The sequence below is a fragment of the Sceloporus occidentalis genome, unplaced genomic scaffold (assembly GCF_023333645.1).
Source record: "Sceloporus occidentalis isolate IW3139 unplaced genomic scaffold, rSceOcc1.0.p SCAF_154, whole genome shotgun sequence".
Classification (NCBI taxonomy): Eukaryota; Metazoa; Chordata; class Lepidosauria; order Squamata; family Phrynosomatidae; genus Sceloporus; species Sceloporus occidentalis.
Genome location: NW_028317134.1, coordinates 1,294,029 through 1,312,419, shown reverse-complemented (window position 1 = coordinate 1,312,419; position 18,391 = coordinate 1,294,029). Strand labels below are relative to the sequence as shown.

At 42.9% G+C, this 18,391-nt stretch overlaps 1 protein-coding gene across 1 annotated transcript in view; it reads right to left on the bottom strand.

The window, feature by feature from the left end:
• Positions 1-17,930, bottom strand: part of LOC149280543 (protein FAM171A1-like) — a 45,796-nt gene extending 27,866 nt beyond the window's left edge. Inside the window, exons 1-2 of the mRNA XM_089500400.1 lie at positions 17,831-17,930; positions 1,046-1,273 (exon numbers count right to left, since the gene is read on the bottom strand). Coding sequence (XP_089356526.1) covers positions 1,046-1,273; positions 17,831-17,930 — 328 coding nt within the window. The remainder of the gene's footprint in view (positions 1-1,045; positions 1,274-17,830) is intronic.
• Positions 17,931-18,391: the final 461 nt, after the last annotated feature.

Sequence of the window (18,391 nt, the reverse complement as noted above, 5' to 3'; positions counted from 1 at the left end):
CATATAATAGTTATAATGGTGTGCGTGTGCGTGTGTGTGGGTTTGGTGTAGGGACCATAGAAGAGCTCAGTTGGGCAACACTGTCATTAGGAATTAACCCTTTGCATTCCAAAAGAATGGACAAAGCATTCATGGGGACAGGCCATGTGTCTGGATGAGGCAAGCGAGGTCTCCCGCAAAGCTCTGGAACTCAAAAAGTTTACATTATCTGCTCTCAAAGTGAATACGGCTTCAGTAGAACATTAAGATTCATGACTTTTGGAATTGTGTATAATTGTTCAAATAATACAGCATTTCTGTAGCTTTTCTGCAAGGATTTCTGGTTTCTACTTAAAACAATACTCTAATCACGTTATAAAAGCTACAGTTTCACTGTTCATTAAGTAACATTGTTGCACTATATATTGTGTATTCCAAGACATTCACACAGCAGGAAATTCTGTATTACATATACATATATACACATATATACACACACGCCTCTAGACATTATGACCACAATCAGCGGTGGAGGCCATCGACTGGCTAATTTTGTGTTCTTTCGGCTAACTTTGCCTCGTCATAACTAATCAGAAATGTTCCCAAGTTCTCATAAGCAACCTTCAGTTCTGATACGGAACCATAGAAAATTTAGGGGACTTAAAAGAGAACACTTATTGGCGCCATCATGTTCCTTAAGTTATATGTAGTATTTGATAGAACCCCGTTGAAGATTGCTGTACCCATCATATCAGCATTCCTATCCCACGCCTTATTTTTTTTTATTTTTTTTTTTATATTATTTAATTATTTTTTTTAACGGACCTATCAAGACTCCATTGTTGCAGATCAATGATTCCAAAAAAGTTAAAGTAGTATCCATGAAAAAGGAAACAAAGCAGCCGTGGGCACCAGCAGATATTAAACAATTAGTTCTAGGTCAGCATATAAATCAAGTATAAAACAAAGGACAGATTTATTTCTTCAATGCCATAAACAATTTAATGACCGGAAAGACCTATTCGATATTTAAAATGTTATACGAGATGAGAGGAAAACTCCTTACCAGGCAACCTGAGTGGCTTCCAAGGTGCGGAATTTGGCACGTAGGCATGCTTAGTTGCTGTGACGATCAGCTGGCTCCCCAGTCTGTACTGGAGTTTAATTAACGCCGTCCCATCGGCTCCAGTGGTCCCTGATGCTGCAGAAACTTGGTTGGCGAAGACTTCTAGAAGAGCCCCGCTTAGCGGCTGGTGGGTGCTCACATCGCTAACTTGCACTTTCAGGGTCACCTCTGCAGAGACAAAATGAGACGCGCATTCAATCTTTAACACGGCATTTGAACACTGAGCAAACGGGGACATTCTGCAAAAAAGTTTTATAAATAAAACACCAAAAATCATTCAGCAATCCCAGCTGTACACAATCACATTGGATGCTCTATTCATTTTTGTTTTGTTAACCCCCATGGAAGCGGAGATCAGCGTTACCCAATTCATTTTGTCACCATTCTCCGTCCATCCTTACAAAGGCACTTAACCAAATGGGCAAGATGTACATCTATTTTGAATACATACATATTCCATATAGGTTAGCATCATTATATAGATTAATAAATGCTCCCAGGAGCCATAGATCTGTCAAAGCTCATTTATCAAAACAACTTGCTATACAAATACATCGGGATTTGGTTCTCAACTCTCCCAGAAAACAGGTTTAAAAAAGCAGACGGTGACACTCTGAAAATCAGAAGCGCCGGGTTCACCTACCTCTATAACACTATAGAAAGCAACTATCAATGCGTATCAACGTTGGACATCATTATAGTATATAGAAACAAAGAAATAAATTGGTAGCACAGGATACTATTCTGCTTATTATATACCGTATTTTTCGCTCTATAAGACGCACCTGCTGATAAGACGCACCTAGATTTTAGAGGAGAAAAAAAAGGAAAAAATATTTTGAGCTAAAAAATGGGCTAAAATATTTATTACAATAACTGAATAAGCTATGAACACAGTAAGACACACACAGTAAGACACACACAGACACAGTGACACACACACACACACAGTAAGACACACACAGTAAGACACACACAGACACAGTAAGACACACACAGACACAGTGAGACACACACACACAGTAAGACACACACACACAGTAAGACACACACACACACACAGTAAGACACACACACACACACAGTAAGACACACACAGTAAGACCTCCCTCCCTAACCCCCCCTTCTCAGGATCTCCCCTCTAACTCCCTAACCCCCCCTTCTCAGGATCTCCCCCCCCGCCCCGGTCACTTACCTTAAACTCCTGTGTTGGAAGCGTGAGGCGTTTGTCTCGGGTGCCGGCGCTTCACTGCTGAGCGCCGGCGTCTGACGTCATATGCCGGCGCCCAGCGTAAAGCGCCGGCACCCGAGACAAACGCTTCCAACACAGGAGTTGAAGCGCTGAGGCAGGCGGCGGTGGCGGTGGCGGCGGCTGCCGCCAGCAAAGGATTCCTGTATATCTGTCAGGCAGAGGGGCCCGAGAGTTGCCGAGCGGTTGTCTTCAGCAACCGCTCGGCACCCCTTGGGCCCCCCTGACTGGCAGAAATCCAGGACTCCTCTGCTGGCGGCCGCCGCCTGCCTCAGTTGCGACCCCGGATTTATCGGCGTATAACACGCAGGTAGGGTTTAAGCTCCGGATTTTAGTTAAAAAAGTGCGTGTTATACGCCGATAAATACGGTATATCGTTGCCCCTCCCTCCCTCCCTCCCTGCCTGCCTGCATGCATCTTCGCTCCATAAGACGCGGCTGATTTTTCATCCTACTTTGGGAGGAAAAAAACTGCGTCTTATGGAGCGAAAAATACGGTACATCAAAACGCCTATCATATAGGTGTACATAATCAGGGATTTAGTCATACTAAGTGGACATGACCTGCTTAGCGCCGCTACTGCAGCAAAGCCCACTGAGCGTTACTCTGTAACCATGACCCCTGAAAAGGGACACGGCTTTTAGGACAAAAATCCAAACCCTGTAACGTGCGGAGCAGCAGCCAATATCATCTGACACAGCGCGATTAAAATAAAAAGGATAGCTTGCTTGATCAATGGAGAGCTGAGAGCGATAGGAGTAGAAGGATATACAAGGATCCAGCTGCTGAGTGCTGCAGAGAGTTCTGTATAGCAACGGTAAGTTGGGATGGAAATAAAGACACATCCATCAAGTTCGACATCGCTGTTGATCCAGAAGAAGGCACAACAACAGACAAAATGACAAACCAACAAGCTACAATTCAAGAGTGTGTAACCTAAAAGAAAGCGCTGCTTTATATACGATCTTTAACCCCTTAAACCCATGACAACTCATTGTGAGTGAAGGGGTTAAAATATAAAACAAGAATAGGCAGAGAAATCCTGAATAGAACCCAATTCACATTTTAAACACACAAGGTTACTAAATCAGCAGAAATCAATCTGGGACAATTTACGGTCCTACTCGTACAGGTCACTGAAACACGTGCATTCTAAACTAAAGAGAGAAACCGACAATTCCCAACAATAGCGATACATTTGTGGCACTCACCCGGCAGGGCTTCCCACCCCAAATGCCCGTTTTACGGCCGCCTCGCGCGCTCTATACACCAACGTGCTCGAGGTTAGCGACTGACCACAGGAATGTGCTGGGTTAGGACCCCACCGGGTGTTCACACTTGGCGCTAGAGGAAGGGAATGCCAAAAGCATCCAGCAAATGTCCCAGGAGTGGCTGGCAGATGTCACTCCGCTTTAATGCCATTCCCATTGATCTTACGGGACAAAAGGCAGCCATTGTAAGCCAACTGGCAGCTCTGTCCTGAAAAAGCAAACCTCATTAGGAGTATTTTGGTCTGCGTTATTTCCCCTACTTCCAGCCTTCGCGATAAAATCAGAAACAGCGGTCTTGATAACAGGGCTAAATATTGGGAGAAAACCAAACGGAACCTGTGGATTTTCTCTGCCCGTGCGCAAATACACCAGGAAGAATGAGCATTCATCATGCACGCCGAAGCAAAAAGATAAACATCTAAATGGTATGTTGCGGAAAGGGCAGTGTGAATTATATAGTATATAATATAAACCAAAACAAAAAAAAAGAAGATATCCCAAACAAAAAACAACCCACACTTATATCATTTAATAAAAATGACTGATGCTAGGAGTATAAATTTCATCAGGACTTAAAAAAAAAAAAAAAAAAAAGCCATTGGTTCCCAAGGTGGAAGGAGGCAAGGAGAAGAGAGATACCTAACTGGGTATCCAACGCGTTTCACTGCATGGGTGGGTGGGTGCGTCTTCATCACTAAAATAAGGTTGATCTGTTAGTTCATTGTAAAAAAAACAAACAAAAACCCACAAAGCATCAATTTAAAGCCGTCGATTGGCTGTTTGTGTACAATGGCACATTTAAGGTTATAGTCCTTGCTAAAATCTTAGCTCTACCCAAACGTTATACCTACATACAAACACCACCAAAGCCAAAGTGGTTCCCACACGTTTAGTTTTTTTCCCGGTGCTGGGAAACATAACACACAAGAAAACTATAAATAAAAAAAGAAAAACTGCAAGGAGCTCTAAATTCCAATTCTGTCATGAGCTGTTTGTTGATGGAAATAAATGTTTGGATTGTGAATGGAACGCTTCCAGATCAACACATATCATTAAACAGGGCGCAGTAGGCTTCCCAGATTATTTCACATACATCCCATGGCACCTCTACTGGCCACGTTAACATTTTACCAGCGTTCACGTCACACACTGGTTAAGTGATATAATGAGCATGTTCTAGAGTTAAGTACACGTTTTGGTGATATCTAATATTATAATACACGTATAGTCTCATCTTGATAGGGACGGGGTATGACAGCATGCAGCAATGCGATGCTATAAGCTGTACATGCGCGAACGCTCTTCCTGGACCTTTCTCTGCACCGCAAGCCAAAGGCCTCTGTGTAATAAATCAAGTGACTGGGAAAGCGGACAGGACACACAGTCAGGACTGGGAATGCACAGGTCCCAGCTGTCTGCTCTTTTAATTCCTTAACATTTTGGTTCTATTATCATTCTCTCGCTCTTACTGCTCTCAGGGCTGTCTCCCTTTGGGATCGCAAACAGAGAATTAGGTTGGGAAATATGTTATTTCATGGCTAAAACATCTGGTGTACACGGGAAGACATGAACCTCTGATATCTAGGCTTACATATTAACAAATCAGTTTTTCTCTGACCTGTACAATGAACATTAATAATAAAGTAAAAACACTGAAACGGGAGAAACAAGTACCTATTTTACAAAGCGGCAAGTGCCACACGGTCCACACATTTGTGTTTAGGAATGTATATTTTAGAAACAGTATCTAAGGGTGGGTAAGAACCATTTGGCTCATCTAGCCTGCCGGTCCTTCACAAGGTAAACCCTTAATCACTCCTTGGTCTTGTCTTTGATTCAGGATGGCTTTGTGACACACACACACACACTTCTCTCCCTGTATTAGCCTTTACCACTTCTAATGGTATACTGTTTATCTACCACCCTCTAGTTTTAGATTACATCTGAAATATGTCAAACCTGGTTTAGAAGCTCTTGGAACATCTAGCCAAGTCCAATGTCATACATACCGAGCTGTATCTGTAAACCTTCAGATATTTCCATCATTCTTTAGCTCAGGGTGGACTGCACCTTAGTCAACGGACCACTCGAAGACCGTATTAATAAAGAAAGCATTGCCGTAAGCCGCGGTTAAGGTTTCTTAATACTAATGGCATCTGCTGCTAGTGAACTATGTGCAATCAGGCATTCCCAACATGTGATTCCGGTGCAGACGTCCGTGGTATCTTTTACCTATCCTAAGGTAGAGTGCCTACATATGGCTTCATATCCCGGAACTCGGTACAGAGCAAGCACGCGGCAGAAGAGAAGAGAGTAAGGTTTGGGGGAGCTTGGAGCACGGGCCATGTTCAAGGATAGCACAGGGACCCCCCATACATTTTCATTTAAATACATACCCTGGCCATACTCTGGCGGAGTATAAACCTCTGGCCGCCACTTATCCTACTAAACACACTGTAGGTTATTCCTGTAGGGGCGGCTTTAACAAGCAGTCCATGCTCAGGCTGGGGATGCAGGCCAGCTGCTTTACATTTCTTCACTCCTCCAGCTCACAAGCAAACAGCTGCTCCCCATGTGTTGCCACTTAAAATGTTTTAAGAGACTTCACCAAGCCCGCAGAAGGCAGAGATTCCGTTAAAAGCTCCAAGACAGACCCGATGAAATAACATTGCCGGCGTGTGACTGCTGTATAAAAAGAGACATTTGAAAAGGATAGCCTTTAGAATGCCGTTAATAAAGTGAGAAACAACGTCCCAGCTCATCGCGATCTCATGGGCGAGAATAAGCCCTTCTTGCTTCCACCAGTGACTAAAACCTCAACGTACCGACAATGGTAAACCCTAAAAATCTAAGGAAATTAAGAAAATTCTATTAAAACAGCCGATTATGGTTTATATGGTAGAGTCGGTCAATCAAGCTGCTTTCAGGAGTGTTTGGATTGCTGGTGGTATACATAGAACAGCATGCGGAAAGCCTAAAGCAAAAGCCCATCGGGAGCTCCATAATTCAGCAACAATCATAAAACCAAATGAAAAATCTGAAATGTCATAACAACTCACCAGACGTTCCTCTTACCCAACAAACAATGTCCTTTGAATGAAAGCTCCAGAGGATTGAAATACCGTAGATGAGTTTGAAGCTACAGGAATTCTGTCACCTATAAACTCCAGCATGTCGAGGAGTCTGCGCAGACGGAGGGCTTAGAGACCCCCTTCAGCTGCTCTATCATTTTGTTTAACAGGGAGGTGTAAAGAGTGGGATCTGAAACAATCCCTGGAGACCCCACCGGGACGCAAATAACATCACATATACAAACCAACGACAATAACCCGCACTTTACGAGCACGACCTTCAGCGATCAAAAAATTATACAGTAAACCATGGGAAACAGAATTGTGAATATTGTACTCGAAACGGTGTTTATCACACTGCATTTAATGACAAACAAAAGTTTCATTCTGCAAGTGTGCAGTAACAGCGACAATCTAACAATTCTACCTAAATGTACATAAAGTCTATTCATTATCCCTCCTAACACGTGCCGTATTTTCAACGTACCCAGTTCTTCAGTTAAGGAGAAATGTTTTATACGTTTATGTCTTTTCATAGCTGTTACAGCACACTTTAAATACATTGCAGTATTGCGACCCTTTAATGTGCTATCAAGAGCAGGACTGCTGTGTTTTAACCCAGGGTTTCTTTAGTAAGCCCAGAGGTGGACGACCAAAAAGGTCACCTGGCAAGAGCCGACTATGGCCCAGAGAGCCTCAAATCAGCCTTAGTGCAACAAAAGTCTTTGTATGCGTCAGTACGGATGCTCACAAAGACCAAAACACTACAGTGCAGGATAAGTTTGGAGTTTGAAGCCCATCTGCAGTCCAGCCTTTCGGCATACACACATTTAACTTTACGGCGCTAAAGAATATGTTGGTTCTCAAAAGCGATTGAGATTTGCCGGTTACAATTGTTCTCTCAAGTGTTAATAAAAAGTCTAGAGCAGCCAATCTTTAATCCGCTCTACTGGTCACAGCCGTGTATGAGAAGTCCCACGGGTGAGAAAGCACTCTCTCACATGTGGTTATTGCAGACAGGAAGTAAATTATATTCTTCCTATTCTGCTACTTTGTTTCAAATGAATAAAGCTTCAGACCCGCGCATGCTGCACAGGAAGTCATCGCTGTGATCCTGAACACGGGCCAACATGATGTCTAATAACCGATAACCACGTCCAAAGCTTATAAAAAAAAAGGAGACAAACAAATCGTTAAACTATAGCCAGCTGCCCTTCGTTGGTTGATGCCAGACGAGGCACCTGCCGCCGACCAATAGCCACTCTTACAGACCTTTAACTCCTGGTGCGACTCTACGGATTCCCGTTCACCTCCGCAACGCTAGGTAGACAAGGCAGGCTATAGGCAGTGGGAAGGGACAGGGAGATTGGCTAGGAAATATTAACAAAGGTGAACAGGAAGATTCTTCGTGTTGCGCTCCTTTGTCTTTGTAGTTGTTCACCTGCCGCCACATTCGTTTATTTGGTCTTCAGTTTGAACAACAAAGACGCACCATTCGTGTTCCTTTTCTTGTTCTCCCAAATACACAAGTCTAGATTATTTTACAAACTCTACTAACTTCGGGCTGTGCCTTAGGAGCAGAAACAGAGAGCCAAGTCAAGTTTTTAACCAAAGAAATTCCAAAGGGAGGACAAAAGAACACTCAAAATGTGGTTATCAAAATCCGATCACGCTTCCTTTTTAAATAGCAGCCTAAACTTTGGGGGTTTTTTAGTTTTTGGGTTTTTTTTAGGGCTGGTGGATTATCAGACAGTTTTGAGGGGAAAGTAAGTGGCTGCTTAGAAGTAAAATAAAAGTAAATGATTTATGAATTAAAAGCCAATGTGTTCCACACAAAAATAGATACTGTTATATTAGTGCAACATAAAATTTGAGAGTCTTTAGTTGAAGTGAACGCATTTTCGGAGGCCAACATAGAAAATACCGGAATGTAATTGGATCGTTAAGGTTCCTTCTTCTGAAGAAGAGTCCCCTGAGGTCCCAGAAGTTTATTGATCTCGTAAGTTCTGGGATCTGTTTACTAAGAGCAGAGATGGCCTAATAATAACCTTTAGATGGAAATTTGGATCTCTGGCTGTTCTCTAGATAAAAAGGGGCGACATTCCCGTTAGAGAAGCTTGCTGGGGTCCCTCTATGAAACACACAGGTATTTTGGAGCACTTTACTACGTATTTAGTAGCGTAGTGACTTTCCACATTATAAACACACAAAATATTAACAGCTAAGAGTAATTATGTATTACACTTTGCGATTAATAAACGCTATTAGATGCCAGAATTCAGCCACCTAAAGAGAGCACTTGGTAACAATACAAACACCTCATAAGAGCGGCTTTTGGGATACGATCACCTTTCAAGTGTAGGAAAACAGACCCCGAAGAAGAATGACAAATAGTCACTGACAGGCCACTTACAACACGATGCACCAAGCACTTCAACAAAATACGGCAGATATAACCGGCAATTCTGATGCAGGATTTAGGGAAATCCCCATATAAACAGATAGTTACTACTTTTTACCTAAATCTCATCGTTACTTATTGATTTATATATCGCCATCACATTCCGCAGGATCGTAGAATCTGTAAACAAGGCATAATCTATTCCGCTTTTTTATTTTTATTTTTTCCTTCATCTTTCCAAGCGTGTTCTCCGAGGCACTTTTAATGACGACTTCATTTCCTGACCGGGATGATTTACATGAAAGCGGTGATTGAATTATGTCACTGGGGATTTATCACACAGAACGCAAACCTCCCTCTAGCTCTCTAATCCAGTAAATCATATACACATCACCGACCAGGTCAATAAAAAAACAGGCGATTCTATTTTTTGCGCTATAGACAGAGTTTAAAGACGGACAATAACTTTCACACATTGGCTTTTATTTGTATAGAGATTCTTACCATACATTTATTCATGGGGTGCGACTAGAACTGATAGATCGATTCATTGGGTAGACAGGACCCTGCTCTCAAGCTTTCGTATTAAAATAAACAGATAGAAAATACAGTATGGGAATAGTATAAGTTGTCGAAAGCCATTGCTACTCAAAAAAACATGAAATTACAAAACATTCATTTAACAGACGTCTATGTTTAAGTGATATAATTCCCCTTAAATATACGCCACGTTGTGATGTGTTCTAAGCCATCCATGTTCCTGGGGGTCTTGTTTGAATAGAATTAAAATGGAAACAGCAGCATTTACCTGCTTTAACAATCCTGTTTCTTCACCAGGTCACAGAATCGCCTCGCGTGCTGCCGGGAAAAGCTTTGTGTGATAATTGGCACAGCAGGGGGTTAGAGTGAAAAATAAGGAAGCTTTGTGTCTGCAGGGACAGAGATCGCAGGGATCTGCCATTTGATAAAAGGTACAAGATAGAGCTGCGACTACACATTTACACTAGCGATTTAGGATTAAAACACGCAGGATCTAGTTAGTTAGAGCAACTTCCGCTCCCCCGCATATGCATACAGAATCATTGGCTAGTGTTCCTGATCACTGTGCTGAAAGGCTACGTCTAAAACATTCATCCAAAAATAAGAAACCCATGTAACCGCGGGTAAGGAATCAAAAAGTGACTTATCTCGTGTCCTTTACGCGTGTCTCATACATGTCCATACATTGGCTTTATATAGATAACCATGATTGCCAACATCCCATCCCATCCCATCAGTAGATTGCAAAACCACAGAAAGGGTTCTCTGTAGATGGAATGGAAATCCACGTTCTCTACAGCCTGGTTCTTGGGACGGTATTCTAATTGGAAAAGGAAGTTATGCACTTGATGAATGGGAAATATTGTCCAGCGAAGAAGTACAGCAAGAAACTCTTCAGCCACAGGAACACCACTTTTTAGGAAACTGGTGAAGCAGCATGACAGCTGTAGACCTAACAGAATGGTTACTTCATGACAGCGATGGCAACGACATTCACAAACCATAAGCCCAAAGCTCTCCAAGCATCAGAAGCTCCAGGCTCAATTAAGAAGATACGGTCACAGGTTTAAGAACTTGACCAATTTTCCTTTTCGCAACAAAGAACCGAGGATAAAACCTAACATAAATCCGCCTTTTGGTTGGCTCAGTGTTCCAAGTGAACACAAAAGAACATGTACTCACACTTAAGTTCGTAATATTTAGTTATATATTTGGAGTTAATGGTTTACATGACCCGGATCCAACCTCAGGGGAGGTTGGAGGACACATTACAGATGATCTACACTGGAGATGTGCTGCCGACATTAATAATGGTGTTGAGGGACGCAGGTGCCGAGGTCCTAAAAGGTTTTATTTTCCATCTGCTGGAAACGTGGCGAGGCTGTGGAATTCCAGTGGGTATACAATGGTCTCCAAATCACAAGTGACCCCGCAAAGAGATGGATGGATGGACAGCACACATGTAATTTAAGTTAATAATTCTGGTGCAAATATTGAAAAGTTGCCTTATCACCCTATCAACCAGCGGCATACTCCTGATCCAACCACTTGGCACCGAAAGCAGTTTCTACACATGAGATTATAATATATATAATAAAACACAACATATCAAATAATCATGAACAGATTTCATTTTCCACCGGTGCCTGTATGCATGAAGAACCTGTCTCTTTGGTTATCTGTTGATCTCTTGCGCAAGTCTGTCCCATCAAACGATTCAGTCTTACAAATACAAATCAAAACTGGAGGGAGGAGGTGCTACAAATCACATTTTCATTTAGAGCGTTTAAATTCTCAGATGCAGCGCCTGGCTATGTCCCGTCAGACTTTTCAAGTGGGCACGGCGTTTGGCTGCTACCCAACAACATGGAAACCGACTGAACTAGAGAAATCAGAAAGGACACGGCATGCTGTGAAGGTCAGGAGGCAGAGCGTCCATTGATTTACGCAGCGGCGTTGGTGGAGGTTTTTCATAAAAGCAGCATTGTTCTCAATCATAACAAGCACTACTCTGGAATAAAATTAACTTCCTCCCATTGAAGAGATTACAGAATATAAATCGTTGCTCTATTTCTTAGCAAGACCAAAACATGGCCAGTGGCAGCAATGAGTAAAGCGGTGGCCCTCTGGCTCTGTATAAAATAGATATATAGCCCGATTACTGTATGAAGATGTAGAGTTGGTTATGCTTTTAGGGAATCCAGATCGGCTTCTTCAGAGTAAGTAAACACAAATATCTCAAAATTCTAGATATCAGAAGTCTGAAAAAAATAAATATACCGCGTACAGAAGGTTGGGTAGAACAGTTTTCGGCAGACATGGGATAACTTATAATATTTAGTTTGTGAACGAAGATAAGAATCTATTCCCAGAAATGATATATCACGCGCACCTTACCAAAACGGCAACGGATAAGTAGTAACAATCTAATTCACAAAAGGCGTTATATGACATGACAGCTATTTGACTGCCAACCTTGATAAATAGGACTAATAAGATTAGATTTAATTTAGTATAAATGGCTTGGGGGAGACGCCTGTCCAGACAGATTCATTAGCCAGATGGTTCAGTCAGTGCTTTGTACGCAGAGTCAATAAACAAAAAATTAATAAATAAATAAATAGAGCAGGTGACTGTACTACACAAAACACGCTCATTACAACGTATCAGACTAACACCCGTGGAAATGCCTGACCGTGAATAGGACCTGCCGGCTAATACCGTCCGGACCCGCCGGCTAATACCGCCCGGACCCTCAGTGCGCATCAGGGGAATCAGACTAAGCACAGTATAATGATCGGAGCAAAGTGTAAGATGTGCTCTCGTACATAACCCCCTTCAAATATTTTGAGATGAATGATGCCTCTGGCTCCATTATCCCATTAAACAAGTCAACGAGGACTCCATTCCCACTCACATTCAGCTGCTTGGGGATAGAGAGTTCCCAGAGAGCCCAAAAAGAGAAAGCAATCCGAGTCGGAGCTACGTGCTTTAGTTGGTGGACAGAGTCCGTCACGCGCAGATCACACAGAATTGGGTTTTTCCTCTATCCGAAGGGATCAGCCACCAGTTCACAAAGCATGTTTAAAAAACCATTATCCATGTAATGATTACCATGTTAGCAGGTCGCAGCATGTTCTAAAAACAATTTAAAACAATCCTCCTAAAAATTACGTGGAAATTAAAGACCGCTCTATCATTCTACAGATCTTCAAAGGAATTGATGGCAGCAAGCTACCCCCCCCCTCAAGAATCATAATGGGAAACACTCTGCTGAGTGCAGGAAGTCTGTAAAGACTACCTCCCCAACCCTAAAAAGGTAACTATCATGTCAAAAGACATTTGATGTGTCTGTTCCTTTAAGGCCGTTTATACTTCCAACATCAAAGAGCAGCATGGCATTATGTGCATTGATGTGAACTATAAGAGGAAATGACATCATAAGTTAGGTTTGCAAAGCATACACTGACATTTTACACAATTCTGCAAATTTAAAAAGTTAACATCTACAAATCAGGTCTCCGAGGCAAAAGCTGCAGCTACAGAGCTGCAGTTCTCCTCCTCATTTGTGATCCATTGACAGGCAGACCGTATACCACGGACAGGGAGAAGCCGAACCTGCGTGGAGAATAGCCGGGAGGGGGCAAATACTTTTTAAAGGGTACTGCAGAATCCAATCATGCATTTCCAAGAGCGATACGGACGATATGGAGCGTCCCTTTAAAGAGCTACGTTTGGCAAAATAAATGCAAAGAACCTTCTTCGCAACTAATATTTACTTTATTTACCAACCGGTAAAAACAAATTCACATAAAGTCAGACAACCAGACACAAACCAGGCTAAATGCTGAGGCAGAACGCACGTTTCCGGTTACATTAATATTAATATGCCCAGTAACGGTAAAATCACCTGCCAAGTTATCAAAATTAATCAGCATTAGAGCATCAGCGGGAAACGAGCTACGCTAAGAGCGGGCAATTAGGTGCAAGACCGGGGTGTTTTTCCTTAATAGATCGCCACTTCCCAGTTACACAAAGAACTGGTTGGGATTCAGATCACACGTGAATTTAACACGCAGCGTTATACAGCGAGTCAGTTTTCCCGATATGTTCTTCAAACGGCATTAAGATAGAAACAATACATTTCTGGGCCGGCGGCCCCTTCAGTGGCTCGCGATTTTTCTCTGCGCTGCTTATATTGCGACGCGAAGACACAGAAAAACGGGAAGGAAAGCCAGAGCGGATAATAAAATCACAGATAAAACACAATACACATCCCTCTTATAATAATTTGGAAGAAAACTACTTGTTACAATCTTATCCTTTTACACTGGATCCAGAATGTATATATTATATTTAATAAGAATTGGTAATGATATTTCTACAAAATCTGTTATGAAAAACGAGAAGGTTTTAAACAATTGCTTTATAAGCAAGTAGTTCATACACAGGAAGCTGAGCATCATCAAAGCAGACGGCGATTAGTAACCTTAGAGTTCTAGCTCCCCTTGGACTCCCTCTCCCAGCACTCTAAGCCAACAGGCCTTTGCATTACGGGAGCCAGAATAAGCAGCGTTGTACAATATATAAAAAAAAAAAAAAAAAAAAGCGACTTAGGGTAATCTTTCCGCACAGCCCACAACCAGACAATAAAGCTTTTGAAGTGGTGCACCTGTAAGCATTACATAGATATGATGTCATTGGCACACTGCATCACCTGTTGCACGTTAACCAGCTGCCTCGTGTTGCATAGCACGAGACTTAAGAGCCAAGTTAATAATAATTAATTGGGTTTAAAGTTATGTTTTTTAAACATATCCACGAAAACAGTTTCTTATAGAAAGTTATGGAAGTGGGAGGGAAGCGTAATATTAGGCTGGTATATTTGGTTGTTATTAAAGGGGACGAGGGCGATAGACAGGGTACCACGTCCAAGACTCCAGGGGGCCTCAATGAAGTTCTACCTTAAGTGAAATCTACAATTATTCTAGGTAAGAATCTACCTATATCTCCATCTATATATAAATGATCTTATTACTCCCTCTACCGATACCTTTTAAAGTGACCCACCCCAAGGGCCAACCTAGACAGCAAGAACGCTCAACAACAAGTCAAGGAACATGCAAGATCCTTTGCTGAGCATTCTCAGAGAGCCGACACCGGCAGAAATTCCTGCGGGTTTCCCACGAGACATTTATCAACGTCCCAAAATATCTGCACACGGCGACAAGTCACAGACGGCATCCTCGCCCCACCACTTCTAGAATTGCTTTACATGAAGCACAGCGTTTACAGCCAACAGAAAGAATTTGTTTAAGAGTACGGTATTTGCATCGTTAATTTCTAGGATGTAAATGTTCCCAAACACCTGTTTTATGACCCATCATGATAACGGGAGACTTTAAAACAGACCAAGTCGAAGGGATTAAGGAGTACAAAAATAAAACTTGCACTATATGAATGGCATTGTGCATTGGCGAGAACGAGTCACAGTCACCTATTTGAAGCTCAATTTATTTTGATTTTCTGGTTTTCTTTAAAAATATCTATGCTAAAAAATTACATCTAATATATTACAAGTAATTTATTTTAGTGACCTTAAAAGAAGTGGGCTTTTGCATAATGTAAGGCATGAGAGTAATTATATATATATATATATATATATATATATCCTCATGATTATCTGCAGTTGATCCATTGATATAATGACTGCGGCCCCTTCTTGGCGTCATCCTGATTCATCGGCGAGTATTGGCCCAACTTTACAAAAACAAACTTCCAAGATTTCCCGAATGACTGCAGTAAAATGCGGATTAACCGTCACAACAATCAGCATTAATACGCGACACATCGTGATAAATCCCTTTAATTATACATTACGGTATGGGGAGACAGCTCGCTCTGAGCCAAAACTTCTAAGGGACTGGGATTTGAGGATTAACCCTGAACCTACGCATTGTTACTTTAAAAGCACGTTCACGTTAAAGGACTTCATTTTATTTTTAATCTGCCTCCCCTGCAATCTCAGTAATTCTTGTGGCCAAAGGGCAACTATAATTCCCCCAATTAAACATTGGTCACCCGCCCCACAGCGCACCCAACAAACCGGAGGAGAGGAAAGGGATGGACGTAGCAAAGTCCTGTCACGTTTGGAAAGCTGAAGTTTGTATCCAGATAAACAATTATTTAAACTATGAGACTCCATAATGTAGCCATAGAAAATAGGTGTGGGGGGTCCCTTTAATACACTGAAGCAAACCCCAAATCCACAACCACACCGCCCTACTGACCACTCATCGCAAGTGATGCAACACTCACACCGATCACTCTCAGCCATATTGAGCACTCTATTACATGGACAGGACTCTCAGCCACACACACTTACTACGACCAGCTTACCTCTGGAAGGGGCCCAAGCTGCCCTCTCACACTGACAGCGGTGTAAGGGACACAGCTTTACACGACTCCGCTGAGCATCACCTCCGGGATACGGATGGGAGAGTGTTCCATGATCATGCATGTATTCATACATGTACACACACACACACGGCAACAAGACACAGTCAATGGAATATCAAAAGATTGGCGTGATACACAAACATGATAAATGGAGATGTATACTTGGGACCTCAAGCTTTTTACACGTGACGGCCAAGCACTCGAACTCCACGATTAAACGGCCTGACTGTGACTAACGCGTCAAGCCTGAAAATGAACCACAGCAATTATTTTTAGCCTCTGGCGAGCTGAACCAGAAGAGAAGACGTAAAAATGTGAAAAAAGCCTGCGTACCGAAATAAGCGCAGCCCAGCCAGGTGTACTCCATACTAGCAAAGCGTTCGAGCGCTGCCACATTTTGCCACATCTGATATACAAGCGGCCAATAAAATAAATGGCTTTACGGATGGGGCCTTCCCCATATACAGCACTTCTGGATATTAAAATATTGGTTACTCATAATTCCAAAACCACTATTGAAGTTTTTTTAATGTACGTCATCGGCGGTCTCATTATATAAGAAAATATATATATATATATATATATATATATGCACGTATTCGGCAATAATTTAAGCTGTCGTCCATATTTTTTAAATTCCCAAACACGCATTCCATCACACCGTATGGTTCATGCGGGTCACATGATCTCGCTGTACATATAATATCAGCCGCCCCATACATCTCACTGCCCATTCCTCTTGTACCCCATGTTATCGTGTTATTCATACGGTATTTGGAAACACGTACAAGCACCGCAATAATTAATGCAATTATTATATGAACGGAAATACAGGATGACCAGCAATGCATTCTTTACAACAGACCGAGTACCACGGATCAGCCGGGAAAGAGAATAAGGAACGCAATGAATTTATGAAACATAATAAAAACATGATGGGATACAGAATAGAAGTGTAAGGGTTCTGGAAAATTCTGACGAATGAGATCACAGGCTATGTCACCATGCGCTGCGCTGACATAATACAAGGCCAGATGCTACAGTGATCAAACTTTACAGTCAGGGCAATGAGAAGGCGAGAGGGGCAGATCCACAGCACCACTGACACCCTACTGTCTACATAATGACTGTCAGGATCTACTCCAGGGTAGGGAGGAAGGCCCCTTAGAAACACACATGCATTTCCATCACAAAGAATGGCAGCTCCTTATTTATTATTACAGGCAGGGCAATTTCCTCCTCGCCCCTTTGTTGATAGGCGCGGGGGGGGGGCAGAAGCACTTAAAACGGTTTTCGTTTTTTTAAGGGTTTATAAAGGGGGGGAAATGGCAGATTCTCAGATTTCCATTACTGTGACCCGCATCAGAGCGAATAAAAGTTTCCTGCCCGAATGACACACAGAACAATACAAGGAACATATCACTGAGCCTTTTCCTACTGGGGGGAAAATCCCATCCCAAACATTCTTTTTTAGAACGTTCAAATATTAACTGTTTCCAGACCAGCAGGACCCCCACCCAGGTCCATGGCTTTAAACTGCACTACTCCCTTATACTAGCCCGTGATTTAACCCTTGCAGTGCCAATTGAGAATGCATGCTATGAGCATCCATGTGGTTAACTAAACTGCACCAGAACCCCCCGGTGGTGCCAGTGAGAGTGGGCACTGGCCGATCCCCCCGTTTCTGTATATGTAGGGGAGCAGGGGGGGGTGACCCCAGCAGCACCCACCGACCTTGAACCGCAGCATTCTGCCCCGGCAGGGTTTTGGTGACCGCTTTCCACACATTACAGCCCAGCAAGCAGAGGAGAATCACCGCCGGGGAGCTGATCATGTCCTCTCCTCTGTCTCCCTTGATGTGCCGCAGCCCTCACTGCCTGTAAGGATCCAGGGGGAAGCAGGGGGCACAAAGCAAGAGCATGCAACCGATGCCTGCACCCGGGAGGGGTGATTCCAATGCTGCATCAGGGTCAGGCACCAGCCTCCATGTTGTCTTTCTTGTGTAGCTGAGCAGCCCTCCTCCTCTCCGTGTATTGTGTTACCCTCTTCGCATCCCTCGCTCACTCTGTGCGGCAGCCTCGGCTTTCCTCCTCCTCCTCCCTGAACAATTGCAAACGCTCCGCCAGCTTTAACTGTTCGTGAGCCAGGACGGCGGTAAGAGGCGTTACGGCGCCATCTGTGGGCCATATGGCTAACTGCAGGTTAACTGGCTGCATGGGAGGGAAAGCGCGCATAACAATAACGGGAGCCGCTCTGGTGCGGCGATAAATGCGCAGCAGTTGGCGGGAACGTCCC